This window comes from Takifugu flavidus, chromosome 12 (assembly GCF_003711565.1).
Source record: "Takifugu flavidus isolate HTHZ2018 chromosome 12, ASM371156v2, whole genome shotgun sequence".
In the NCBI taxonomy this organism is placed as follows: domain Eukaryota; kingdom Metazoa; phylum Chordata; class Actinopteri; order Tetraodontiformes; family Tetraodontidae; genus Takifugu; species Takifugu flavidus.
This window is the reverse complement of record NC_079531.1, coordinates 154,095-178,833: the sequence shown is the minus strand read 5'-3', so window position 1 is coordinate 178,833 and position 24,739 is coordinate 154,095. Positions and strand designations below refer to the sequence as shown.

Below are 24,739 nucleotides of genomic sequence, written 5' to 3'. Positions count from 1 at the left end.
CGTTGTTGCCCTAATACATCTGTTAGCATGTATAATTTCTTTTATTCTACCCCAGGTCTCTTTGCTGATGTCATCATGACTTCAAGGTGGCTACAGGACTGAAGCTCTTAACACCTGTGCCATCACTGTGGCCCGATACAAGATAACAGGAGAACAGTTTAATATAGATCACTTCAAAAACATACATGAGCTAGTGAGCCTTTGGACGTATAACATGAGTGCCGACATCGGATGTAATTGTATATTTATATGAAATAAAAAGTGGGTTTTAGACCGTAAAACAGCCCCTTCATTGCCACTCAATAGCGAGTCAAACGCAGTGGGCGGGGCTCAACGTTTAGACCCCGCCCACACCGAGCCTCAGCGATCTGCCTGCCGCAGTCAGGGCTACTGGAGGCTGCCGCGCGCCGCAGCTCAGGTGGAGGCACGCGCCGCAAAGTCCGCAGGAGGCAAAAGCGTGAAGAAGAGAAACCAGCAGAAGAAGAATCTCGCTATCGATCCGTCGGTGCTTCAGCCCTGACCAGATCCCGAGCAGATCTGTGACTACACCTGATCAAGCAGCTGGTATTCTGGGCCGAACCGAACCGAACCGAACCGAACCGAACCGAGCGGAAGATGGAGGGCAAAGAAAAGGCCGCGCCAGGTAGGAGACGTGATGGAGGGGCAACTTTGGCTACTGCATGCTGGGTAAAAGTGCACTGCAGTATTTGGGAAGGTGCTGCTGCATCACAGTTGTTAGGTGCGGGTATTATGGGATGAGTATGTGTGTGTGTGTGCGCGCACGCGTGTAGGGGTGCGCAAAAAGACTGGCAGGGAGGTGAAGAGAGATCACAAACAACATGGAGGCTGACAGAGGTGTGACACACAGGAAACAGACAGTCATGAAGTTGCTTCTCTGGGTGTGTCCCCGACTCTTCATGCAGCGGTGCATTGTGGGTACTGCAGTCATTTTCTACCGTTCACATGTTTGTGCAAGTCAACACAGTTAGCTTAGCACTGCTTCTGTTGCCTAAAATGGAAGCTAACCCTCTTTTGATGAGGTTACGGGAGGGTTAGGGTGATGTGAGGTTGCCTTTGTTTGTTTACACACTTTATTGATCTCAGATCACATACACAAGTCTGTAGGGACGTCCTGAAACCTGACACACACACACACACACACAGACAGACACACTCACACACAGACCCACCCACCCACAGACACACACACACACACACACACAGACACACTCACACACAGACCCACCCACCCACCCACACACACACACACACAGACACACACACACAGACCCACAGACACACACACACACAGACACACTCACACACTCACCACAGACCACCCACCCACAGACACAGACACACACACACACACCCACACACAACACACTCTCACACACACACAGACACACACAGTCTCTGTCTTCATAACAGTCGCCTTCTCCAGCCTCCTGAGAGGTGATGCCCTAACGAACTTAGTTCTTCCATCACAAAGAAAAGACCCGGAGAACTAATTAAAACAATTGGAGAAACAATTAAAGCCAAATGGATCAGCAGGCACAAGCACATTAATAACTTAGGGTAAGGGGTTAGGGTTAGGGTGCTAGGGTTAGGGTGCTAGGGTTATGGTGCTAGGGTTAGGGTGCTAGGGTTATGGTGCTAGGGTTAGGGTGCTAGGGTTAGGGTGCTAGGGTTATGGTGCTAGGGTTAGGGTGCTAGGGTTAGGGTGCTAGGGTTATGGTGCTAGGGTTATGGTGCTAGAGTTAGGGTGCTAGGGTTATGGTGCTAGAGTTAGGGTGCTAGGGTTATGGTGCTAGAGTTAGGGTGCTAGGGTTAGGGTGCTAGGTTATGGTGCTAGGGTTATGGTGCTAGAGTTAGGGTGCTAGGGTTATGGTGCTAGGGTTAGGGTGCTAGGGTTATGGTGCTAGAGTTAGGGTGCTAGGGTTAGGGTGCTAGGGTTAGGGTGCTAGAGTTAGGGTGCTAGGGTTAGGGTTTGGTGCTAGGGTTAGGGTTATGGTGCTAGAGTTAGGGTGCTAGGGTTAGGGTTATGGTGCTAGGGTTAGGGTTATGGTGCTAGAGTTAGGGTGCTAGGGTTAGGGTTATGGTGCTAGGTTAGGGTGCTAGGTTTATGGTGCTAGAGTTAGGGTGCTAGGGTTAGGGTTATGGTGCTAGGGTTAGGGTGCTAGGGTTATGGTGCTAGGGTTAGGGTTATGGTGCTAGGGTTAGGGTTAGGGTGCTAGGGTTAGGGATATGGTGCTAGGGTTAGGGTGCTAGGGTTAGGGGTTAGGGTTTGGTGCTAGAGTTAGGGTGCTAGGGTTAGGTTAGGGTGCTAGAGTTAGGGTGCTAGGGTTAGGGTTATGGTGCTAGGGTTATGGTGCTAGGGTTATGGTGCTAGAGTTAGGGTGCTAGGGTTAGGGTTATGGTGCTAGGGTTAGGGGTTAGGTGCTAGGGTTAGGGATATGGTGCTAGGGTTAGGGTGCTAGGGTTAGGGGTTAGGGTTTGGTGCTAGAGTTAGGGTGCTAGGGTTAGGTTAGGGTGCTAGGGTTAGGGTGCTAGGGTTATGGTGCTAGAGTTAGGGTGCTAGGGTTAGGGTTATGGTGCTAGGGTTAGGGTGCTAGGGTTATGGTGCTAGGGTTAGGGTTATGGTGCTAGGGTTAGGGTTAGGGTGCTAGGGTTAGGATATGGTGCTAGGGTTAGGGTGCTAGGGTTAGGGGTTAGGTTAGGGTGCTAGAGTTAGGGTGCTAGGGTTAGGGTTATGGTGCTAGGGTTATGGTGCTAGGGTTATGGTGCTAGAGTTAGGGTGCTAGGGTTAGGGTTATGGTGCTAGGGTTAGGGTGCTAGGGTTAGGGTGCTAGGGTTAGGGTTATGGTGCTAGGGTTATGGTGCTAGGGTTAGGGTGCTAGGGTTAGGGCTATGGTGCTAGAGTTAGGGTGCTAGGGTTAGGGTGCTAGGGTTAGGGTTATGGTGCTAGGGTTAGGGTTAGGGTGCTAGGGTTAGGGATATGGTGCTAGGGTTAGGGTGCTAGGGTTAGGGGTTAGGGTTATGGTGCTAGAGTTAGGGTGCTAGGGTTAGGTTAGGGTGCTAGGGTTAGGGTGCTAGGGTTAGGGGTTATGGTGCTAGGGTTAGGGGTTAGGGTTATGGTGTTAGGGTGCTAGGGTTAGGGGTTAGGGTGCTAGGGTTAGGGTTATGGTGCTAGGGTTAGGGTGCTAGGGTTATGGTTATGGTGCTAGAGCTAGGGTGCTAGGGTTAGGGTTATGGTGCTAGGGTTAGGGGTTAGGGTTAGGGTGCTAGGGTTAGGGTTATGGTGCTAGGGTTAGGGGTTAGGGTTAGGATTAGGGTGCTAGGGTTAGGGATATGGTGCTAGGGTTAGGGGTTAGGGTGCTAGGGTTAGGGTTATGGTGCTAGGGTTAGGGTTAGGGTGCTAAGGTTAGGGATATGGTGCTAGGGTTAGAGATATGGTGCTAGGGTTAGGGTTAGGGTGCTAGGGTTAGGGGTTATGGTGCTATGGTTAGGGTGCTAGGGTTAGGTTAGGGCGTTAGGGTGCTAGAGTGCTAGGGTTAGGGTGCTAGGGTTAGGTTAGGGTCCTAGGATTAAGTTAGGGTGCTAGGGTTAGGGTACTAGGGTTAGGTTAGGGTGCTAGGGTTAGGGTACTAGGGTTAGGTTAGGGTGCTAGGGTTCGGGTTATGGTGCTAGGGTTTGGTTAGGGTGATAGGGTTCGGGTTTAGGGTGCTTGGGTTTGGTTAGGGTTAGGGTTATGGTGCTAGGGTTAGGGTGCTAGGGTTAGGGTGCTAGGGTTAGGGTTATGGTTACGCTGAGCTGGACTCTGAGCTGGACTCTGAGCTGGACTGTGAGCTGGACTGTGAGCTGGACTGTGAGCTGGACTCTGAGCTGGACTCTGAGCTGGACTCTGACTGGACTCTGAGCTGGACTCTGAGCTGGACTCTGAGCTGGACTCTGAACTGGACTCTGAGCTGGACTGTGAGCTGGACTGTGAGCTGGACTCTGAGCTGGACTCTGAACTGGACTCTGAACTGGACTCTGAGCTGGACTCTGTTGGAGGAAGACAGGATGCCATCCAAGATGAGGGCAACCTTTCATCCACTCTGCACAGAGTTAAGACAGTTCTGCTTTAACCTTGAGTTATTTGTGTGCAGGTGTGTTTAATGACGGCTGCGCTAATTAATTCATTTCCTGGATTAGCAGAGGATGAACAAACTGTTTCAATCAATCAATCAATCAATCAATGATCTCCACAGATGAGTCTGCTGCTGAGAGTTTCTGAAGTCTTTGTGAGTCCTCAAACACTCGGGAGTATCCAGGTTGTGGGACACCTGTGGCTTTGGCTCTTCCTGGTGGTCTCAGGTTGCTCAGCGTCAGCTGGTGATGAAGATGTTCCTCATCTTCGTCGTGGTCCCTCTGCGTAGGTGCGATGACCCCAATAAAAGTCTAGAATTAAAGAGGGTGACCTGGATTTTCTAGACCTACATTTGGTTCTGTGGTGCGTTCAGTGGTCGCTTAATTTCCTGGCGTGAAAGTTCCAACGGATCCAGGTCGAACAATTCAATTCCCTTAATTTAATATTCCCAGACTGCAAAGATCAAACTGATGATGCTGAGGAGCAGAGAGCCTAGCGTAGCCGCGGCGTAGCCCTTTTAGCTGCGGGGCATTTTTCTGTTGTGGTTCTGCTTCTTGTGTTCAGAAGTCAAGCTGCTCCTCACATTAATCCAGAGAAGGAAAGGACTGTTGTCATGGCGACCACTGTGTTAGGGTTAGGTGAGGGTTAGGTTAGGGTTAGGGTTGGGTTAGGGTTAGAGGGTTAGGGTTGGGTTAGGTTAGGTTAGGGTTAGAGGGTTAGGGTTAGAGGGTTAGGGTTGGGTTAGGGTTTGAGGGTTAGGTTAGGGTGAGAGGGTTAGGGTTTGGTTAGGGTTAGAGGGTTAGGTTAGGGTTAGAGGGTTAGGGTTAGAGGGTTAGGTTAGGGTTAGAGGGTTAGGGTTCGCGGGTTCGGTTAGGGTTAGCGGGTTCGGGTTGGGTTAGGGTTTGAGGGTTAGGTTCGGGTGCGCGGGTTCGGGTTCGCGGGTTCGGTTCGGTTCGCGGGTTAGGGTTCGCGGGTTCGCGGGTTCGGTTCGCGGGTTCGGTTCGGGTTCGCGGGTTAGGGTTCGCGGGTTCGCGGGTTCGAGGGTTAGGGTTCGCGGGTTCGGGTTCGCGGGTTCGGGTTCGCGGGTTCGGGTTCGCGGGTTCGGTTCGGGTTCGCGGGTTCGGGTTCGCGGGTTCGGTTCGGGTTCGAGGGTTCGGTTCGCGGGTTAGGTTCGGGTTAGAGGGTTAGGTTAGAGGGTTAGGTTAGGGTTAGAGGGTTAGGGTTGGGTAATGAGTGTTGAATATTTCAGTGAATTCAGAAGCAACATGAAACTGGTGCAGCTCACTTACACATTTGTTCAGCAGATGAATGAAGCCCCTCCCCCTTCTCCTGGGTTGCTCCTCCTCTTTTCCTCCTCCTCTACTTCACTCCCTCTGAGGAGATGAGAAGGAGCGAACGATCTGAACGAGGACGCTCGTCTCGGCCAGCTCTGGATCTTCTCTTTCCTCCTCTTCTTCTCCTCCAGCTACTCTCGTTCTCCTGTTTGGGCTTCTGCACGTGAAGCTTTTTGGTGTTTAGCTGAAGCTTTCACAGCTCTTCTGACATCAACATGCGCTGTCAAATCCAACAACCCACAGACTTTAAATTGAAAGAAAATGTCTGGATGCAGGTGCACTTAGCGATCTCAGTTCTTCAGACACGTAGCTCCAGAAACCCATCCTGGAACCATCAGGAAAATGGCCGCAGCTATCGCTAGCTCCCTCATCCGACAGAGGCGTCGGGCTCGAGAGTCCAACAGCGAAAAGGTTGGCAGCAACAAGAGACATTCTAGTGTGAGTAAAGAGTCCAGATCTGTGTTAGAGCGACGTATCTTTACCGTCTTCAACAAATTTCCATTCTGCAGTGGCAAAAAACAGCCTGAGAGACGAAAATCAGGTGGGTTTAATGAGTAAAGCTGACAAACAGCAGCAACATCAACCCAGCTAAGGTTGACCTGGGTTTACCTGCTAACTGAGTAGAAGAGTTCCACACTGCTGCACTTGTTAGCCTGTTCCGTTGTACAAGCTGCAGCCACAGCAATGCTAACCCTGACCCTAACCCTGATCCTGATCCTGACCCTGACCCTGACCCTGACCCTAACCCTGACCCTAACCCTAAACCCTGATCCTGACCCTAACCCTGACCCTAACCCTGACCCTAACCCTGACCCTGACCCTGACCCTGACCCTAACCCTAACCCTGATCCTAACCTTAACCCTGACCCTGACCCTAACCCTAACCCTGATCCTAACCTTAACCCTGACCCTAACCCTGACCCTAACCCTGATCCTAACCCTGATCCTAACCCTGATCCTAACCCTAACCCTGATCCTAACCTTACCCTGACCCTAACCCTGATCCTAACCCTGATCCTAACCTTAACCCTAACCCTAACCCTAACCCTGATCCTAACCCTAACCCTGATCCTAACCCTGATCCTAACCTTAACCCTAACCCTAACCCTGACCCTAACCCTGACCCTGACCCTGACCCTGACCCTAACCCTAACCCTGATCCTGACCCTCTAACCCTAACCCTCTAACCCTGACCCTGACCCTGACCCTGACCCTGATCCTGACCCTAACCCTGACCCTGACCCTGACCCTGATCCTGACCCTAACCCTAACCCTGACCCTAACCCTGACCCTGATCCTAACCCTGACCCTAACCCTAACCCTGACTCTGACCCTGACCCTGACCCTGATCCTAACCCTGACCCTGATCGTAACCCTGACCCTGACCCTGACCCTGACCCTAACCCTAACCCTCACCCTGACCCTGACCCTAACCCTAACCCTAACCCTGACCCTGATCCTAACCCTGACCCTGATCCTAACCCTGACCCTAACCCTGACCTGACCCTGACCCTAACCCTAACCCTGATCCTAACCTTAACCCTGACCCTAACCCTAACCCTGATCCTAACCTTAACCCTGACCCTAACCCTGACCCTAACCCTGATCCTAACCCTGATCCTAACCCTGATCCTAACCCTAACCCTGATCCTAACCTAACCCTGACCCTAACCCTGATCCTAACCCTGATCCTAACCTTAACCCTAACCCTAACCCTGATCCTAACCCTAACCCTGATCCTAACCCTGATCCTAACCCTGATCCTACCTTAACCCTAACCCTGATCCTAACCCTAACCCTGATCCTAACCCTGATCCTAACCTTAACCCTACCCTAACCCTGATCCTGACCCTGATCCTAACCCTGATCCTAACCTTAACCCTAACCCTGATCCTAACCCTGATCCTAACCTTAACCCTAACCCTGATCCTAACCTTAACCCTAACCCTGATCCTAACCCTGATCCTAACCCTAACCCTGATCCTAACCCTGATCCTGACCCTGATTAACGAGGTTTGTTGGCACTGTTGCATCAGTAGCAGAGTAGCCTCTGTTAGCAGGAGAGCTAATGCAGCAATGAGCTCTGTCTGGTTCTGAAGGCTTAATGTGACGTCATGCTACATGCTACATGCTACATCTGTGTCACCGTGTGTGTTTCAGAGTCGCAGCTCAAAGGAATCGTGACGCGTCTCTTCAGCGAGCAGAGCTTCTTCCTGCAGATGAACCCAGACGGAACCGTCGGAGGAACCAAGGACGAGAACAGCGACAACAGTGAGTGGTCCTCCACGCCCGACATGGCGCCCGACATGGCGTCTAACATGGCGCTTGACATGGCGTCCAACATGGCGTCTAACATGGCGTCCAACATGGCGTCTAACATGGCGTCCACATGGGCGTCCAACATGGCGTCTAACATGGCGCCTGACATGGCGTCTAAAAGCAGTTACTATTGAATATGTTGAGCAAATATTCTCTCTCTATTATCTCCCTCCCCCTCTCCCCCTCCCCCCACCCTCTCTCCCTCTGTCTCCCCCCCTCTCCTCCTCCTCCTCCCCCCCCTCCCTCCTCCTCCCTCCCTCTCTTCCTCTCCCCCCTCCCTCTCTCTCCCCCTCTCTCTCCTCCTCCCACCCTCCCTCCCTCCCTCTCTTCCTCTCCCCCCTCTCCTCCTCTCCCCCCCTCCCTCTCTCCCCTCCCCCCTCTCTCCCCCTCTCTCCTCCTCTCCCCCCCTCCCTCCCTCCCTCTCTTCCTCTCTCCCCCCTCCCTCTCTCCTCCCCCCTCTCCTCCTCCTCCCCACCCTACCCTCCCTCCCTCTCTCTCCTCCCTCCCTCTCCCTCCCCTCCCTTCTCCTCCCACCCTCCCTCTCCTCCCTCCCTCTCTCTCTCTCCCCCCCCCTCTCTCCCTCCATCTCCCTCTCCTCCCTCTTCCCTCCCTCCCTCTCTCCTCCCCCCCCGCCTGTTCCTAGCCCCCCCCCACCCTCTCGTCCCTCCTTCTCCCCCCTCCTCCCTCCTTCTCCCCCCCCTCCCTCCTCCCCCCCCCTCTCTTCCTCTCCCCCCTTCCCTCCCCCCCCCTCTCTCTCCTCCTCCCACCCTCCCCTCCCTCCCTCCCTCCCCCCCCTCCTCCCCCCCCCTCTCTCCCTCCGTCTCCCCCCCACGCCTCCCTCTCTTCTCCCTCTCCCCCCTCCCTCCCTCTCCTCTCTCCCCCCACCCTCCTCCCATACCCCCCACCCTCTCTCCCTCTTTCTCCCCCCTGACCGCTCCTCCTTCTCCCCCCCTCCCTCCTCCCCCCCGGCGCCCTCCCCCCCTCCTCCTCTCTTCCTCTCCCCCCCCTCTCTCTCCTCCTCCGTCCCTCTCCGCTCTCCCTCCTCTCTCCCCCCCACCCCCTCCCTCTCCTCCCTCCCCCACCCTCCCTCCCTCCCTCCCCCCCACCCCCTCTCTCCTCCATCCCCCTCATCCCTCCCTCCCCTTCTCTCCCCCCCCTCCTCCCCCCCCTCCTCTCTCTCCCTCCTCTCCCCCCTCCCTCCCTCCGTCTCCCCACCCCCTTCCCTCCCTCCCTCCCTCCCTCCCTCTCTCTCCCTCCCTCTCCGTCCCCCCCCTCTCTCTCCTCCTCGCCTCCCTCCTCCCTCTCCTTCTCTCTCCCTCCCTCTCCCCCCCCGCCTCTCTCTCCTCCTCCCACCCTCCCTCCCTCTCTCTCCCTCCCCTCTCCTCCCCACCCTCCCTCTCCCTCCCTCCCCCCCCCTCTATTTTCAGCTCTCTTTAACCTGATCCCGGTGGGGTTGAGGGTCGTAGCCATCCAGGGGGTGAAGGCGGGGCTCTATGTGGCCATGAATGCAGAAGGCTTCCTGTACACATCAGTGAGTCGCCCACGCCACCAACACGTCACACGCGTTGTTCCTCTACACGCTCCTGTGGAGCTTTAGTGTCCTGAGGCCTGTTGGTCAGGACGTTGATGGTCCACTCTGGCGGGGGGGGGAGGGAAGGAGGGGAGGAGAGGAGAGAGAGGGGAGGGAGAGGCTAGGGAAGGAGGGGGGAGGGAGGGAGAGGAGGGGAGGGAGAGGGAGAGGGAGGGGGGAGAGAGGGAGGGTAGGAGAGTGTTTTGGAGGTCGGGCTTTGGCAGTGGGAGAAGAGAGGGGAGGGATAGGTAGCTTGTCCTTCTTGTGGATCCTCGTGGATGAGGGCGCAAGGCGTTTTTCTCGTTCTGTTCTTAGTCTAGTTTAGTCTCTATCTTTCCTTTCTCTTTCCTGAGTTTTGCTCTTTCTTTTGGGTCTTTTCTCTTGATTGGTTCTCGGGATTTTGTATTAGATTCTCTAGCTCTCTTTCCGTCTTTTCTCTCTTCTTTTCTTTCTCTTTCTTTCTTCTCTTTCTTTCTTTTTTCTCTCTTTCTTCTCTCTCTTCTTTTCTTTTTTCTCTTTCTTTTCTTTCTCTTTTTTTCTTTCTTTCTGTTTCTTTTTTCTCTTTCTTTTCTTTCTCTTTCTAAGTGTTACCTCTTTCTTTTTACATATTTTAGCTTATGCAGTTTGACCTTCAAAACCGAAGAGTCATTGTCGTCCGTCATTCCCCGATGATTGTTGAGAGAATGGAGGAGGGGGGGCTTGAGGGAGGGAGTAGAGATAGGGAGTGTGGGTAGGAGAGAGGTAGGGTTGATCTTTAGGAGGGAGGGAGGAGAGAGATGGATAGGTAGTCTGGATGTCGGTGGGAGGAGGAGAGGAGGTAGGGGAGGAGGTGGAGACCTAACACCACAAGTTCACAGGTCTGGTTCAGAGTTCAGAGTTGGTTTCAAGTTGAGAAATCAGGTTCAGGTTCGTGTCAGGGTTCAGAAAACATTGAGATAAGAGGCTGATATCTATAAAAGGCCTCAAATAGATAGAAGGACAAACCTGTGTGTGTGTGGTGTGTGTGTGTGTGTGTGGTGTGTGTGTGTGTGTGTGGTGTGTGTGTGTGTTGTGTGTGTGTGTGGTGTGTGTGTGTGTGTGTGTGTGTGTGTGTGTGTGTGTAGGATGTGTTCACAGCCGAGTGTAAGTTTAAGGAGTCGGTCTTTGAGAACTACTACGTGATTTACTCGTCGACACTCTACCGGCAGCATGAGTCGGGTCGGGCCTGGTTTCTGGGCCTGAACAAAGACGGCGTCATCATGAAGGGGAACCGTGTGAAGAAGACCAAACCCTGCGCACACTTTGTCCCCAGACCCATCGAAGGTAACGCGCTAGTCCATGAAATTCACCTCAATGACCTAAATGCAGCCAAGAAGCAAACAGGAAGCAGGAAGCAGGACACAGGAAGTGTCCAGCTCTTCATCCGCGTCCTTCAGCTTCACTCCACAGTTTTAGTTCCTAATTCAGCTGAAGAGGAACGTTGGCGTTAATACGTCATTCCATAGGAAGAGCGCACGTTTGCTCCCAGTCATGATTAGAATATAGATACACATTTAATTCAGCTTTGTGAGATTGTTTCATATTTTAGCTTATGCAGTTTGACCTTCACAAACAGAAGAGTCAGTGTCGTCCGTCAGTCCCCAGGTGATGGTTGATAACGCAGTAACTCCATCCCATAGTGTGCATGTATAAGGAGCCATCTCTTCACGAGTTGGAGGAGAAGCTTCTGAAGTCGTCCAGGAGTCCGACACTCAACGGCGGCGAGCGTGAGAGGAGCAGGAACGTGGTGATGGAGGAGCCGCAGGAGGACTGCACAGAGCAGGAGGCCTCGTAGCCTCCAGTGCGCCCCCTACAGGAGCAGCAGGACAGCTGCCCCTCGCCCCAAACCACTGAAAAGCTTCTGCTTGTATTTAAATATTTTTAAGATGACGCAAAAGGTGAGAATCACATTGATGATGATGATGATGTAGAAAATGAGGAATATTTTATGCAAAAAGTCTGTTGATACAGCACACGTATTCTTCATCAGAGCATCATCATCCTCACGATGCAGTCGTGTCATTCATGGGAACTCTGAGCTTTAAATCATGTCAAAAGGTCACTTCCTGTCTGCCAACATGCACTTTTGGTGAGCACGCTGCGCTTCTTCCACGTCTTCGTGTCCCATCCATCAGATCACAGCTTCCCCTCCGACCCGCCGCCGCTTGTTGAGGGCTTGTTTTGAGTTGTGGGGACGGCAGAACGCTTGGCAGCCCTGCGGGCTGGAGGACCCCCTGTGGTGTCGGGACACAAGTCCAGGAGGTCAGGGGGGTGGCCCAGTCTGGTTCTGTCCACTGTCTTTGTGACGGTTCATGAATGTAACTCAGGCGTGTCTGATGTCCTTTCTTGCTTTATTTATTATTTCAAATATACCCTGAAGTGATGCCCCTAACCCTAACCCCCTAACCCTAACCCCCTAACCCCTAACCTAACCCCCTAACCCCTAACCTACCCTAACCCTCTAACCCTAACCCCTAACCCCCTAACCCTAACCCTACCCCCTAACCCTAACCTACCCTAACCCCCTAACCCTAACCCCCTAACCTACCCCTAACCCCCTAACCCTAACCCCTAACCCTAACCTACCCTAACCCTCTAACCCTAACCCCCTAACCCTAACCCTAACCCCTAACCCTAACCCGAACCCCTAACCCTAACCCCTAACCCCCTAACCCTAACCCTAACTAACCCTAACCCTAACCCCTAACCCCCTAACCCCCTAACCCTAACCCCCTAACCCCCTAACCCCCTAACCCCTAACCTAACCCTAACCCTAACCCATGTTAGTAACCACCCGCAGCGTTCGGACTGGTGCTGCACGGAGCCATGTGTGCTGCTCGTACAGGCTAACCTTGGTTTGGGTTGTGATAACACTGACGTTAACCTGTAATAGCATCAAAGCAACAGGCTCCACCCACTCAGACCTACTCGGCTCCTAATTACACATCGTCAAGAGGAGGCAGAACTCGTGACTTTGTCGTGTGTGTTGCCATTTGCTGTTGTAGCAGAGGTGTGGACCAATCACATCAAAGCAGCAGCAATCAAAGCGAGCGTGTTGATGTGGTCATGCTACTGCTAACTCTTTAGCCATGCTAACTGATGATTACTGATTGCTGGTGTTATTACTGCCTGTTCGTCTGGAGGCACGTTTCTGTCACTAGTAAAACACGGACCTTCTCTTACTGCATGTTTGTTCTGATGTCATCATTGTGCTCCAGTCACATGATTGAACACTGAATTATGGGTAAATGTCTTCTCTCCTGGTGGGTGTGTCTCCCCCATATTCTGTGTTGTCTTGTCTTGGGGGGCGTTAGGATGTCACCTCCCAACAAGAAGGTCCAGGAAGCCTCCTGGGGCTTTTCCGCGTGGCGTTAGCATGTTCTTCCCTTTGGGTCCTGCGATGGGTTGTCCAGCCTAACCCTAACCCGAACCTGACCCTAACCCAACCCTGACCCCGCACCCTGACCCCTAACCAACCCTGACCCCGCACCCTGACCCTAACCCAGGGGTGGGCAAACATTTTGATTCGTGGGCCACAATGGGTTCTAACATTTGACAAAGGGGCCGGACCAGGAGCAGATGGATGGATGGAGTGCTTTGGTAACCTCACCTCATTGGAGAAAAAATACACATCTTGGGATATGGAGAAAACATGTGCTTTAATTTCAAATGAAAATGAGGAGACAAAATATCTGACTTTGGAATGAGTCTTAAAACACTTAAAATCAAATGAATAAAATGTGCCTTTTAAAAAAAAAATTAATAACCATTTCTATTTTAAAGCACTGAAAGTTCTGTTATCCTTCAGGATATCACCATCACTCTCCTCCTGACTGTCTTTTTTCTAGTGGGAAAACACCAGAATTGCAGTGAAAATTTAACATTAACAAGGTTTATTCATTTAATTTTTCAAGTTTGGCGGGCCGGATTAAAACGTTTAACGGGCCGCGTGTGGCCCCCGGGCCTTAGTTTGCCCATGCCTGCCCTAACCCAACCCTGACCCTAACCCAACCCAACCCTGACCCCGAACCCTGACCCTAACCCAACCCTGACCCCTAACCCTGACCCTAACCCAACCCTGACCCCTAACCCAACCCTGACCCTAACCCAACCCAACCCTGACCCCGACCCTGACCCTAACCCAACCCTGACCCTAACCCAACCCTGACCCTAACCCACCCTGACCCTAACCCTGACCCCTAACCAACCCTGACCCTAACCCAACCCTGACCCCTAACCCAACCCTGACCCTAACCCAACCCTGACCCCTAACCCCCCCCCCCCCAGAGAAACCCGGGACACGATGGGGGGGGTGAAGGGTGAATGACACTAATTAGAAATGTGAAAGCCAAGTTTTAATAAGATGATCATTTTATTCAGCCAATGTTTCACTCCTAAAACGAGGCGGAGCCAGATTAAGAGGCGGTGCTTCACTCTTATTGGCTGCTTTTATTTTCTTTGTGAATAAAAGAACCAATCAAAATCTACCAGACTGCCTGTGAGAAAGTCTTCCAGTTTGATTAAAATGAAAGATCTTTTCTTTCTCATCCACTTCAGCACTTTTTATGTTTTGATCAATGAAATACTCAAAAATGTATTCCTGTATATATAAAGTAACATTTAAGTTTATTCATTTGAAGTATAATGCATCAGATTCTCCTGTGATTGTCTCGTAAGACTTAGCTGTTGTTTACATTCGTTCTTTATGAATGTTTCAAATTTCCACAAATGAAGATTCAGTTTTTTACCCGTTTCCTGGACTTGTGGCGGGGGGGGGCTGCTGTTACCGTGACACTTTGGCTCAGCTGGAAAGACCACGGTGGCGTGATGGGCTGGAGGTCCTGGACGTGCTCAGGTCGACTGATCCACAAGCACACGCAGTCACATGACCACAAGTTTGTTTTCATATGAAGAGAAATCTGAAATTGGAAATGTGCACATTTGATGAGAATAAAAGTGAGAAATCTCCAGATCTTTGTCCTTTTCCTGCATCTCCTACGTTTTGTGGTGGAGCAGACACAGACACAGGTGCTCCAGAGATACAGACGCTCCACAGGCAGAGACAGCGTCGGTCTCAGTCCTCCATCGTCAGATTTTGTTGGAAAACCTCCAACTTCCGTGGACGTTGTTCCCCAATGTTCATATCATTTTGCTCCCGGCGTTGTTCCTTTTTCTTTTTAAACCTCTTTTTCAGCATCGTTTTTCCCCTCAGGCTGATTGTGAGCAGACACAGGTCCTCCTGATCCTCCAGGTTCTCCTGGTCCTCCAGGTCTTCCTAGTCCTCCTGGTCGCTGGAACAATGACTGAGCTTCACCACAGACCTGTGTCCTGGCCTTGGCTCGGACCTGGGGTGGTGACCAATCAGGGCCCGATGGGGGCGGGTCGTACGAAGGGAGGCGGGGTTTGGGCGGGGCCAAAGAGCGATTGGCAATAGTACGGTGGATCGACGGCAGGTGAATCAGGCTGCGCGGTGGTGGCACAGCCGTCATGGCCGCTGGCACCGCAGCCAACAAGCACACAGGCGACTCACCGTCCAGCAGGAGCCGGGTCCTGCACCGAGGTGGCGGCGGCGTGGTGGGAGAAACCTGGAAGAGCCACATCATCCGTCAGCTGAAGCACCGGGACCGGAGTCAGCGCGCCAGGTTCCAAGACCTGATTGGATACTGTACGAGAAAGTTAAGTTTAAGGAGATAAGCTGGTTGAGGTGACAGTGGTAGAGGTGGAACAGCCAAATACTCGTAAACAGCCTTTTCGGGGGGGGGGGGGGCAAAGAAGAAATTCTAATTCGGTCGCAGAATAGAACGATCTGTCCCCTGTTCCATTAAAAATCAAGAGACCAATAAATCCTCTTGATATTTATAACAGATTTCTATTAAATTAGTTTAAAAGGATCAAAAAGTATGTAGATCTGCTCGAAGTTGTCAGAAGGTGAAACCACATGCCACTCCACTTCCTGTGTACTCACCTGCGGCTGGTATGACGAGTGAAAGTGAAACTAACATGGAGGCGGTTACCTTGGTGATGTGGGGGTAGAGCTGATTCCACCAGATTCCATTTCTCTGATTTCAGACACAAATCTGCTTGATAAAACTCACCTGAGCAGCTCTCAAAGGTAAGACCACCTGATCGTCCTACCTGGACGCAGTGATGATGATGATGAGGAGGAGGCTGTGATGATGATGATGATGATGATGGTGATGATGAGGAGGAGGGGGCTGGGTCTGTTCTGTGTGTCTAGATGTTCCTCCTGTGACAGCTGCAGCTCTTCCTCGTCTCTGCCCCAGTTGAAGAAGAAAACAGGAGAGGTAGCGAATCACCTCTCAACCTCCTCATGCTGTTGCACAGGGGGTATCTGAGCTAACGCTAACCCTAACCACACAGATTATTAGCATGCTAATGGTCCACATACAGTATATTTTCAAGCTCTGTCCCAAACTAGTTCAGAACTAAAAACAGTCCAGATGACCCAGAAAACTACCTTGGATATGCTAATAACGGGTCTTTAGGCTGTCTGAATTTAAACACATCATGTCAGCTTGAAAATGATATTTCCAGAGAGAGTTATGAGATTACGCACTTGATCCTTTTGGTTGGCAAGTTGTTAGAGCTGAACCATATCTGCGGGGTTAGGGTTAGGGGATTAGGGGGTTAGGGTTAGGGGGTTAGGGTTAGAGGTTAGGGTTAGAGGGTTAGGGTTAGGGTTAGGGGGTTAGAGGGTTAGAGGGTTAGGGTTAGAGGGTTAGGGTCAGGGTTAGCGTTAGGGGGTTAGGTTAGAGGGTTAGGGTTAGAGGGTTAGGGTCAGGTTTAGAGGGTTAGGGGGTTAGGGTCAGGGTTAGAGGGTTAGCGTTAGGGGGTTAGGGTTAGAGGGTTAGGGTCAGGGTCATGGTTAGAGGGTTAGGGATAGAGGGTTAGGGTTTGGGGGTTAGAGGGTTAGAGGTTAGGGTTAGGGGGTTAGAGGGTTAGAGGGTCAGGGTTAGAGGGTTAGGGGGTTAGGGTTAGAGGGTCAGGGTCAGGGTTAGAGGGTTAGTGTTAGAGGGTTAGGGTTAGTGTTCATAGCTGCAATAATCCACAGAAACCGATTCATTGCACCGTCCCTCTAGTGGCCACTAGTGACAGTGCACCTGTCCTAAAACACCCGTGTCATGCTCTCAGCTCGCCTGTCACGTGGTGGAGCTGCAACGACAGATCAAGAACAAAGACAACTTCCTGGAGGAGCAACGTGCCAGGTGAACTACAAATGAACCTGTCAGCTCACTTGTTCAAATCTGCTCAACTCCCTTTGATGATGTGATTAGGCTGTTGGAGGAGGAGCAGCAGCTGTCAGGTGCAGCTGCTGATCACCTGAGGCTGAAGGATCAGGTCAAGCAGGTTCGGCAGGAAATGAGGAGGCTGAAGAAGAAGTACGACTCCCTGCTGGAGGAGTCAAGACTCCGAGAGGAGCGCGTCCGAGGTCAAAGCCTCAAACATCCTGTAACCTGCACTCTCAAGGACAATCGACACAGGTGAACGAACTGCACATAACTATGTATCACGGTTCCAGACCGCATCTGTCCAGACCACATCTGTTCAACACCTGGTGTGTTTCCACAGAGGTCCAGAAGCTGCCGTGCCGATAGTGAAGACCAGCGTCACCTTTGTCAGGTGAGACCATCCACCTGTGAACACGAAGGTGTCCCTCAGTATGAAGCTCTAAACGATGGCGTCGCGCCCTCAAGTGAAGGAGTGTGTAGAAAGTCACTGTCATCCTGCGTGCACGAGCTGCGCACGTGATCGTACTGTCTAAGATGAAGGAAGACCACAACATGATCGTGGAGGGCAGGACCGAGATGTTCCACCTCCAGATCCAAATCTTCATCTCCAAAGTTAAAGAGGCGTAAAGAGGGGAGCACCTGAGTCTACAGGTGAGACTCAGGTGACCTGTGATTCCACATTTCTCTTTTCTTTCATTCTTTCTTCCTCAGAACCTCGGTCACGTCACCCAGGATCTTCTACCCCATCCTAAAGCTTTTTCAGTAAGTCCGACTCACTTTGATCCATTGTTGCTTCGAAGCGTCGTGATTTCGGTTCATCTCGTTTTGGGGAGCAGAAAGAAGCGAATCCACACAGGTGACGTTCTGGAGGAGGATCAGGCCGGTTCTGCAGGGTTCTGTTGGTCAGCCAGAGTCCCCGTCAGAGCCCTGCAAGTATTGGTACAACTACACAACTACTCAACTACACAACTACTCAACTACACACCACTGAGTGTGTTTGGGATACGGAGGTTAGAGAGATTCTCTGATTACAACATTTCCTGTTGTCCATCTTTCAGGAAGCCCACGAGCAAGGCATCAATGCTGTGAGCTTCAGTTCTTTAGACCTGCTGGCAACTGGAGGAACCGACAAAGTCATCAAGCTGTGGGACATCACGTCAGGTGCGTTCTGACACCCTGACCAGGTGCGTTCTGACACCCTGACCAGGTGCGTTCTGACACCCTGACCAGGTGCGTTCTGACACCTTCACCAGGTGCGTTCTGACACCCTGACCAGGTGCGTTCTGACACCCTGACCAGGTGCGTTCTGACACCCTGACCAGGTGCGTTCTGACACCTCACCAGGTGCGTTCTGACACCCTGACCAGGTGCGTTCTGACACCCTCACCAGGTGCGTTCTGACACCTCACCAGGTGTGTTCTGACACCCTGACCAGGTGCGTTCTGACATCCTGACCAGGTGCGTTCTGACACCCTGACCAGGTGCGTTCTGACACCTTCACCAGGTGCGTTCTGACACCCTCACCAGGTGCGTTCTGACACCTGACCAGGTGCGTTCTGACATCCTGACCAGGTGCGTTCTGACACCCTGACCAGGTGTGTTCTGACACCTTCACCAGGTGCGTTCTAACACCCTGACCAGGTGCGTTCTGACACCTTCACCAGGTGCGTTCTGACACCCTCACCAGGTGCGTTCTGACACCCTCACCAGGTGCGTTCTGACACCTTCACCAGGTGCGTTCTGACACCCTGACCAGGTGCGTTCTGACACCCTCACCAGGTGCGTTCTGACACCCTGACCAGGTGCGTTCTGACACCTTCACCAGGTGCGTTCTGACACCCTGACCAGGTGCGTTCTGACACCCTGACCAGGTGCGTTCTGACACCCTCACCAGGTGCGTTCTGACACCCTGACCAGGTGCGTTCTGACACCCTGACCAGGTGCGTTCTGACACCCTCACCAGGTGCGTTCTGACATCCTGACCAGGTGTGTTCTGACACCCTCACCAGGTGCGTTCTGACACCCTCACCAGGTGCGTTCTAACACCCTCACCAGGTGCGTTCTGACACCCTGACCAGGTGCGTTCTAACACCCTGACCAGGTGCGTTCTGACACCCTCACCAGGTGCGTTCTGACACCCTCACCATGTGTGTTCTGACACCCTGACCAGGTGCGTTCTGACACCTTCACCAGGTGTGTTCTGACACCCTCACCAGGTGTGTTCTGACACCCTGACAGGTGCGTTCTGACACCCTGACCAGGTGCGTTCTGACACCCTCACCAGGTGCGTTCTGACACCCTGACCAGGTGCGTTCTGACACCTTCACCAGGTGCGTTCTAACACCCTGACCAGGTGCGTTCTGACACCCTGACCAGGTGCGTTCTGACACCCTCACCAGGTGCGTTCTGACACCCTGACCAGGTGCGTTCTGACACCTTCACCAGGTGCGTTCTAACACCCTGACCAGGTGCGTTCTGACACCCTGACCAGGTGCGTTCTGACACCCTGACCAGGTGCGTTCTGACACCTTCACCAGGTGCGTTCTAACACCCTGACCAGGTGCGTTCTGACACCCTGACCAGGTGCGTTCTGACATCCTGACCAGGTGCGTTCTGACACCCTGACCAGGTGCATTCTGACACCTTCACCAGGTGCGTTCTAACACCCTGACCAGGTGCGTTCTGACACCCTGACCAGGTGCGTTCTGACACCTTCACCAGGTGCGTTCTGACACCCTGACCAGGTGCGTTCTGACACCCCAGGTGTGTTCTGACACCCTCACCAGGTGCGTTCTGACACCCTCACCAGGTGCGTTCTGACACCTTCACCAGGTGCGTTCTGACACCCTGACCAGGTGCGTTCTGACACCCTGACCAGGTGCGTTCTGACACCTTCACCAGGTGCGTTCTGACACCCTGACCAGGTGCGTTCTGACACCCCAGGTGTGTTCTGACACCCTCACCAGGTGCTTTCTGACACCCTCACCAGGTGCGTTCTGACACCCCAGGTGCGTTCTGACACCCTGACCAGGTGCGTTCTGACACCTTCACCAGGTGCGTTCTGACACCCTGACCAGGTGCGTTCTGACACCCTGACCAGGTGCGTTCTGACACCCTGACCAGGTGCGTTTTGACACCTTCACCAGGTGCGTTCTGACACCTGACCAGGTGCGTTCTGACACCTTCACCAGGTGCGTTCTGACACCCTGACCAGGTGCGTTCTGACACCCTGACCAGGTGCGTTCTGACACCCTCACCAGGTGCGTTCTGACACCCTGACCAGGTGCGTTCTGACACCCTCACCAGGTGCATTCTGACATCCTGACCAGGTGCGTTCTGACACCCTGACCAGGTGCGTTCTGACACCCTCACCAGGTGCGTTCTGACACCCTGACCAGGTGCGTTCTGACATCCTGACCAGGTGCGTTCTGACATCCTGACCAGGTGCGTTCTGACACCCTGACCAGGTGCGTTCTGACACCCTCACCAGGTGCGTTCTGACATCCTGACCAGGTGTGTTCTGACACCTTCACCAGGTGCGTTCTGACACCCTGACCAGGTGCGTTCTGACACCCTCACCAGGTGCGTTCTGACATCCTGACCAGGTGTGTTCTGACACCTTCACCAGGTGCATTCTGACATCCTGACCAGGTGCGTTCTGACACCCTGACCAGGTGCGTTCTGACACCCTCACCAGGTGCGTTCTGACACCCTGACCAGGTGCGTTCTGACATCCTGACCAGGTGCGTTCTGACATCCTGACCAGGTGCGTTCTGACACCCTGACCAGGTGCGTTCTGACACCCTCACCAGGTGCGTTCTGACATCCTGACCAGGTGTGTTCTGACACCTTCACCAGGTGCGTTCTGACACCTGACCAGGTGCGTTCTGACACCCTCACCAGGTGCGTTCTGACATCCTGACCAGGTGTGTTCTGACACCTTCACCAGGTGCGTTCTGACACCTTCACCAGGTGCGTTCTGACACCCTGACCAGGTGCGTTCTGACACCCTCACCAGGTGTGTTCTGACCTGCTCTTGTCATGTTAATGTTGTAACCTCTGACCTCACCACTCTCATCATCAGGGTCACTGAGTCACCGAGCGACACTGGGTGGCAGCACCGAGGGGATCACCTGTATCGACTTCAGTCACATGGTACGCTTGAATGTTTGCGGGTCAGCGGAGGTCAGCAGAGGTCAGTGGAGGTCAGCGGAGGTCAGGGGAGGTCTCATGCGTGGCTTTTGCTCAGGGCGACAGGATCCTGGCGGCCTCCTATGATAAGTCAGCACTGTTGTGGCAGCGGGGGAGCGTTACACCGAAGGTAACTCACCTGTAACTTCTCCTGGTCCACATGGTTGACTGCACAACCCTAGGGCTAGGCTAGGCTAACCCTAGGGTTAGGCTAGGCTAACCCTCACCTGTGTACCAGCTGACCCTGACAGGCCACAGTCGGAAGGTGACAGTGGCCAGATTCTGCACGCTCCCCCATCAGGTGGCCACTGGCAGCGCAGACAGAACCATCAGACACTGGGACCTTCACCGAGCTGCCTGTCAGTCTGATCATGAGAGATGACCCAATAATCATGTGTTCATCATCATCCACTCACTCCTGATGCAAATGTTCAGGTGTGCAGGTGGTGCAGGTGACATCTTACTGCAGTGACCTGGTCTGTGCAGATCACCTGATCATCAGTGGACACTACGACTGTAGGATCAGAGTCTGGGACAGCAGGTGACCCCTCACTCGCTCATCTGTGACCCCTCACTCGCTCATCTGTGACCCCTCACTCGCTCATCTGTGACCCTTCAATCGCTCATCTGTGACCCCTCACTCGCTCATCTGTGACCCCTCACTCGCTCATCTGTGACCCTTCAATCGCTCATCTGTGACCCCTCACTCGCTCATCTGTGACCCTTCAATCGCTCATCTGTGACCCCTCACTCGCTCATCTGTGACCCCTCACTCGCTCATCTGTGACCCCTCACTCGCTCATCTGTGACCCTTCAATCGCTCATCTGTGACCCCTCACTCGCTCATCTGTGACCCTTCAATCGCTCATCTGTGACCCCTCACTCGCTCATCTGTGACCCCTCACTCGCTCATCTGTGACCTTCAATCGCTCATCTGTGACCCCTCACTCGCTCATCTGTGACCCTTCAATCGCTCATCTGTGACCCCTCACTCGCTCATCTGTGACCCCTCACTCGCTCATCTGTGACCCCTCACTCGCTCATCTGTGACCCTTCAATCGCTCATCTGTGACCCCTCACTCGCTCATCTGTGACCCTTCAATCGCTCATCTGTGACCCCTCACTCGCTCATCTGTGACCCCTCACTCGCTCATCTGTGACCCTTCAATCGCTCATCTGTGACCCCTCACTCGCTCATCTGTGACCCTTCAATCGCTCATCTGTGACCCCTCACTCACTCATCTGTGACCCTTCAATCGCTCATCTGTGACCCCTCACTCGCTCATCTGTGACCCCTCACTCGCTCATCTGTGACCCTTCAATCGCTCATCTGTGACCCCTCACTCGCTCATCTGTGACCCCTCACTCGCTCATCTGTGACCCCTCACTCGCTCATCTGTGACCCCTCACTCGCTCATCTGTGACCCCTCACTCGCTCATCTGTGACCCCTCACTCGCTCATCTGTGACCCCTCACTCGCTCATCTGTGACCCCTCACTCGCTCATCTGTGACCCCTCACTCGCTCATCTGTGACCCTTCACTCGCTCATCTGTGACCCTTCACTCGCTCATCTGTGACCCCTCACTCGCTCATCTGTGACCCCTCACTCGCTCATCTGTGACCCCTCACTCGCTCATCTGTGACCCTTCACTCGCTCATCTGTGACCCTTCACTCGCTCATCTGTGACCCCTCACTCGCTCATCTGTGACCCTTCACTCGCTCATCTGTGACCCTTCACTCGGTCACTTGACCTGCAGCAGCGTCATGTGACCTGCAGCAGCATCATGTGACCTGCAGCAGCGTAAGGTGACCTGCAGCAGCATCATGTGACCTGCAGGGTAGAGGGTTAGGGTAGAGGGTCAGGGTAGAGGGTCTGCTGCAGGTCACATGACGCTGCTGCAGCATCAGGTGAGCTGCAGCAGCATCATGTGACCGGCAGCAGCATCAGGTGACATGCAGCAGCGTCATGTGACCTGCAGCAGCATCAGGTGACCTGCAGCAGCGTCAGGTGACCTGCAGCAGCGTCATGTGACATGCAGCAGCGTCATGTGACCTGCAGCAGCGTCATGTGACCTGCAGCAGCGTCATGTGACATGCAGCAGCATCAGGTGACCTGCAGCAGCGTCATGTGACCTGCAGCAGCGTCATGTGACATGCAGCAGCATCAGGTGACATGCAGCAGCGTCATGTGACCTGCAGCAGCGTCAGGTGAGCTGCAGCAGCGTCATGTGACGTGCAGCAGCATCAGGTGACATGCAGCAGCGTCATGTGACCTGCAGCAGCGTCAGGTGACCTGCAGCAGCATCATGTGACCTGCAGCAGCATCAGGTGACCTGCAGCAGCGTCATGTGACCTGCAGCAGCGTCATGTGACCTGCAGCAGCATCAGGTGACCTGCAGCAGCGTCATGTGACCTGCAGCAGCGTCATGTGACCTGCAGCAGCATCAGGTGACCTGCAGCAGTGACCCCGGGAGACATGATGACGTTGTCCACAGAACACTCAGCTGCATTCAGGAACTTCCTGTTGAGGGTAAAGTCACGTCGCTGGACATCAGCAGTGATCACCGGCAGCTGCTCAGCTGTTGCCGTGACAACCACCTCCAGCTGTTGGATCTGAGGAGGCGGAGTAATGAGTGCACCTCCTTCAGGTACAACGATTAACATTAACCCTGAATTAATGATCATCTGTGATCAGGTCAACTCTCACTGTGTGTGTGTGTCTGTGTGTCTGTGTGAGTGCGTGTGTGTGTGTCTGTGTGAGTGCGTGTGTGTGTGTGTCTGTGTGTGTGTCTGTGTGAGAGTGTGTGTGTGTGTCTGTGTGTCTGTGTGTGTGTCTGTGTGTGACAGAGCTGATGGATTCAGTTGTGGCAGTGACAGCACCAAAGCCGTCATCAGGTCAGTTCTGGTCCACTTTTCTCCTTCCTGTCATGGCGGCTTCACATGGTCTGGTGACGTCAGTAGATTCGCCTCAATGCCGTCGTCGCGCGTTAGGGTTAGAGGGTCAGGGTAGAGGGTCAGGGGTAGAGGGTCAGGGTAGAGGGTCAGGGTAGTAGAGGGTCAGGGTAGAGGGTCAGGGTCAGGGTAGAGGGTCAGGGTTAGAGGGTCAGGGTAGAGGGTCAGGGTAGAGGGTCAGGGTAGAGGGTCAGGGTAGAGGGTCAGGGTTAGAGGGTCAGGGTAGAGGGTCAGGGTAGAGGGTCAGGGTTAGAGGGTCAGGGTTAGAGGGTCAGGGTCAGGGTTAGAGGGTCAGGGTTAGAGGGTCAGGGTAGAGGGTCAGGGTAGAGGGTCAGGGTTAGGGTAGAGGGTCAGGGTAGAGGGTCAGGGTAGAGGGTCAGGGTTAGAGGGTCAGGGTAGAGGGTCAGGGTCAGGGTAGAGGGTCAGGGTTAGAGGGTCAGGGTAGAGGGTCAGGGTAGAGGGTCAGGGTAGAGGGTCAGGGTAGAGGGTCAGGGTTAGGGTCAGGGTAGAGGGTCAGGGTAGAGGGTCAGGTTAGAGGGTCAGGGTTAGAGGGTCAGGGTAGAGGGTCAGGTAGAGGGTCAGGGTTAGAGGGTCAGGGTTAGAGGGTCAGGGTCAGGGTTAGAGGGTCAGGGTTAGAGGGTCAGGGTAGAGGGTCAGGGTAGAGGGTTAGGGTAGAGGGTCAGGGTAGAGGGTCAGGGTAGAGGGTCAGGGTTAGGGGGTCAGGGTTAGAGGGTCAGGGGGTTAGGGTTATCCGAGGATATTGGAAGGAGTCCCTTGGTGAGATCCCAATGTTGCTCAACTGCCACTCCCAAAACCCCTGGAGGCCCCTGGAGGCCTCTGGAGGCCCCTAGAGGCTCCTGGAGGCCCCTGGAGGCCCTTGGAGGCCCCTGAAGGCCTCTGGAGGCCCCTGGAGGCCTGAGAGGAGATCTGAGAGGTTGATCTTCATCAGGAGTTCTAGTTGTGAGTCCAGG

General features: G+C 53.6%; 2 protein-coding genes and 1 long non-coding RNA gene across 11 annotated transcripts; 2 read left to right on the top strand and 1 right to left on the bottom strand.

Annotated features, from left to right (window-relative positions):
• Positions 1-361: 361 nt before the first annotated feature.
• Positions 362-11,230, top strand: LOC130534465 (fibroblast growth factor 12-like). 2 transcript variants are annotated; one of them, XM_057048557.1, is made up of 5 exons: positions 362-643; positions 7,627-7,737; positions 9,213-9,316; positions 10,459-10,657; positions 11,014-11,230. In XM_057048557.1, the coding sequence occupies exons 1-5, from the start codon at positions 616-618 to the stop codon at positions 11,166-11,168; spliced, it is 597 nt and encodes a 198-aa protein (XP_056904537.1). In that variant the 5' UTR covers positions 362-615; the 3' UTR covers positions 11,169-11,230. The 2 variants fall into 2 exon arrangements, with proteins under 2 accessions (XP_056904537.1, XP_056904538.1); XM_057048558.1 differs by lacking the exon at positions 362-643 and adding an exon at positions 5,341-5,904.
• Positions 11,231-11,306: 76 nt separating this feature from the next.
• Positions 11,307-14,364, bottom strand: LOC130534467 (uncharacterized). 2 transcript variants are annotated; one of them, XR_008952902.1, is made up of 5 exons: positions 13,594-14,364; positions 13,486-13,543; positions 12,146-12,804; positions 11,867-11,917; positions 11,307-11,781 (listed from the first exon to the last, which is right to left on the bottom strand). It is a non-coding gene; the product is annotated as an uncharacterized LOC130534467 (long non-coding RNA). The 2 variants fall into 2 exon arrangements; XR_008952901.1 differs by having other exon boundaries at positions 13,486-13,553; positions 13,634-14,364.
• Positions 14,365-14,788: 424 nt separating this feature from the next.
• Positions 14,789-24,332, top strand: LOC130534443 (protein Atg16l2-like). 7 transcript variants are annotated; one of them, XM_057048519.1, is made up of 16 exons: positions 14,790-15,038; positions 15,443-15,485; positions 15,612-15,678; positions 16,526-16,599; positions 16,669-16,875; positions 16,964-17,014; positions 17,335-17,385; positions 17,460-17,562; positions 17,682-17,784; positions 20,708-20,778; positions 20,873-20,944; positions 21,053-21,173; positions 21,250-21,355; positions 23,312-23,464; positions 23,664-23,822; positions 24,299-24,332. In XM_057048519.1, the coding sequence occupies exons 1-16, from the start codon at positions 14,861-14,863 to the stop codon at positions 24,315-24,317; spliced, it is 1,578 nt and encodes a 525-aa protein (XP_056904499.1). In that variant the 5' UTR covers positions 14,790-14,860; the 3' UTR covers positions 24,318-24,332. The 7 variants fall into 7 exon arrangements, 5 of the variants coding, with proteins under 5 accessions (XP_056904501.1, XP_056904499.1, XP_056904500.1 ...); XR_008952896.1 differs by lacking the exons at positions 23,664-23,822; positions 24,299-24,332 and having other exon boundaries at positions 21,258-21,355; positions 23,312-23,450; XM_057048520.1 differs by lacking the exon at positions 24,299-24,332 and having other exon boundaries at positions 23,312-23,818.
• Positions 24,333-24,739: the final 407 nt, after the last annotated feature.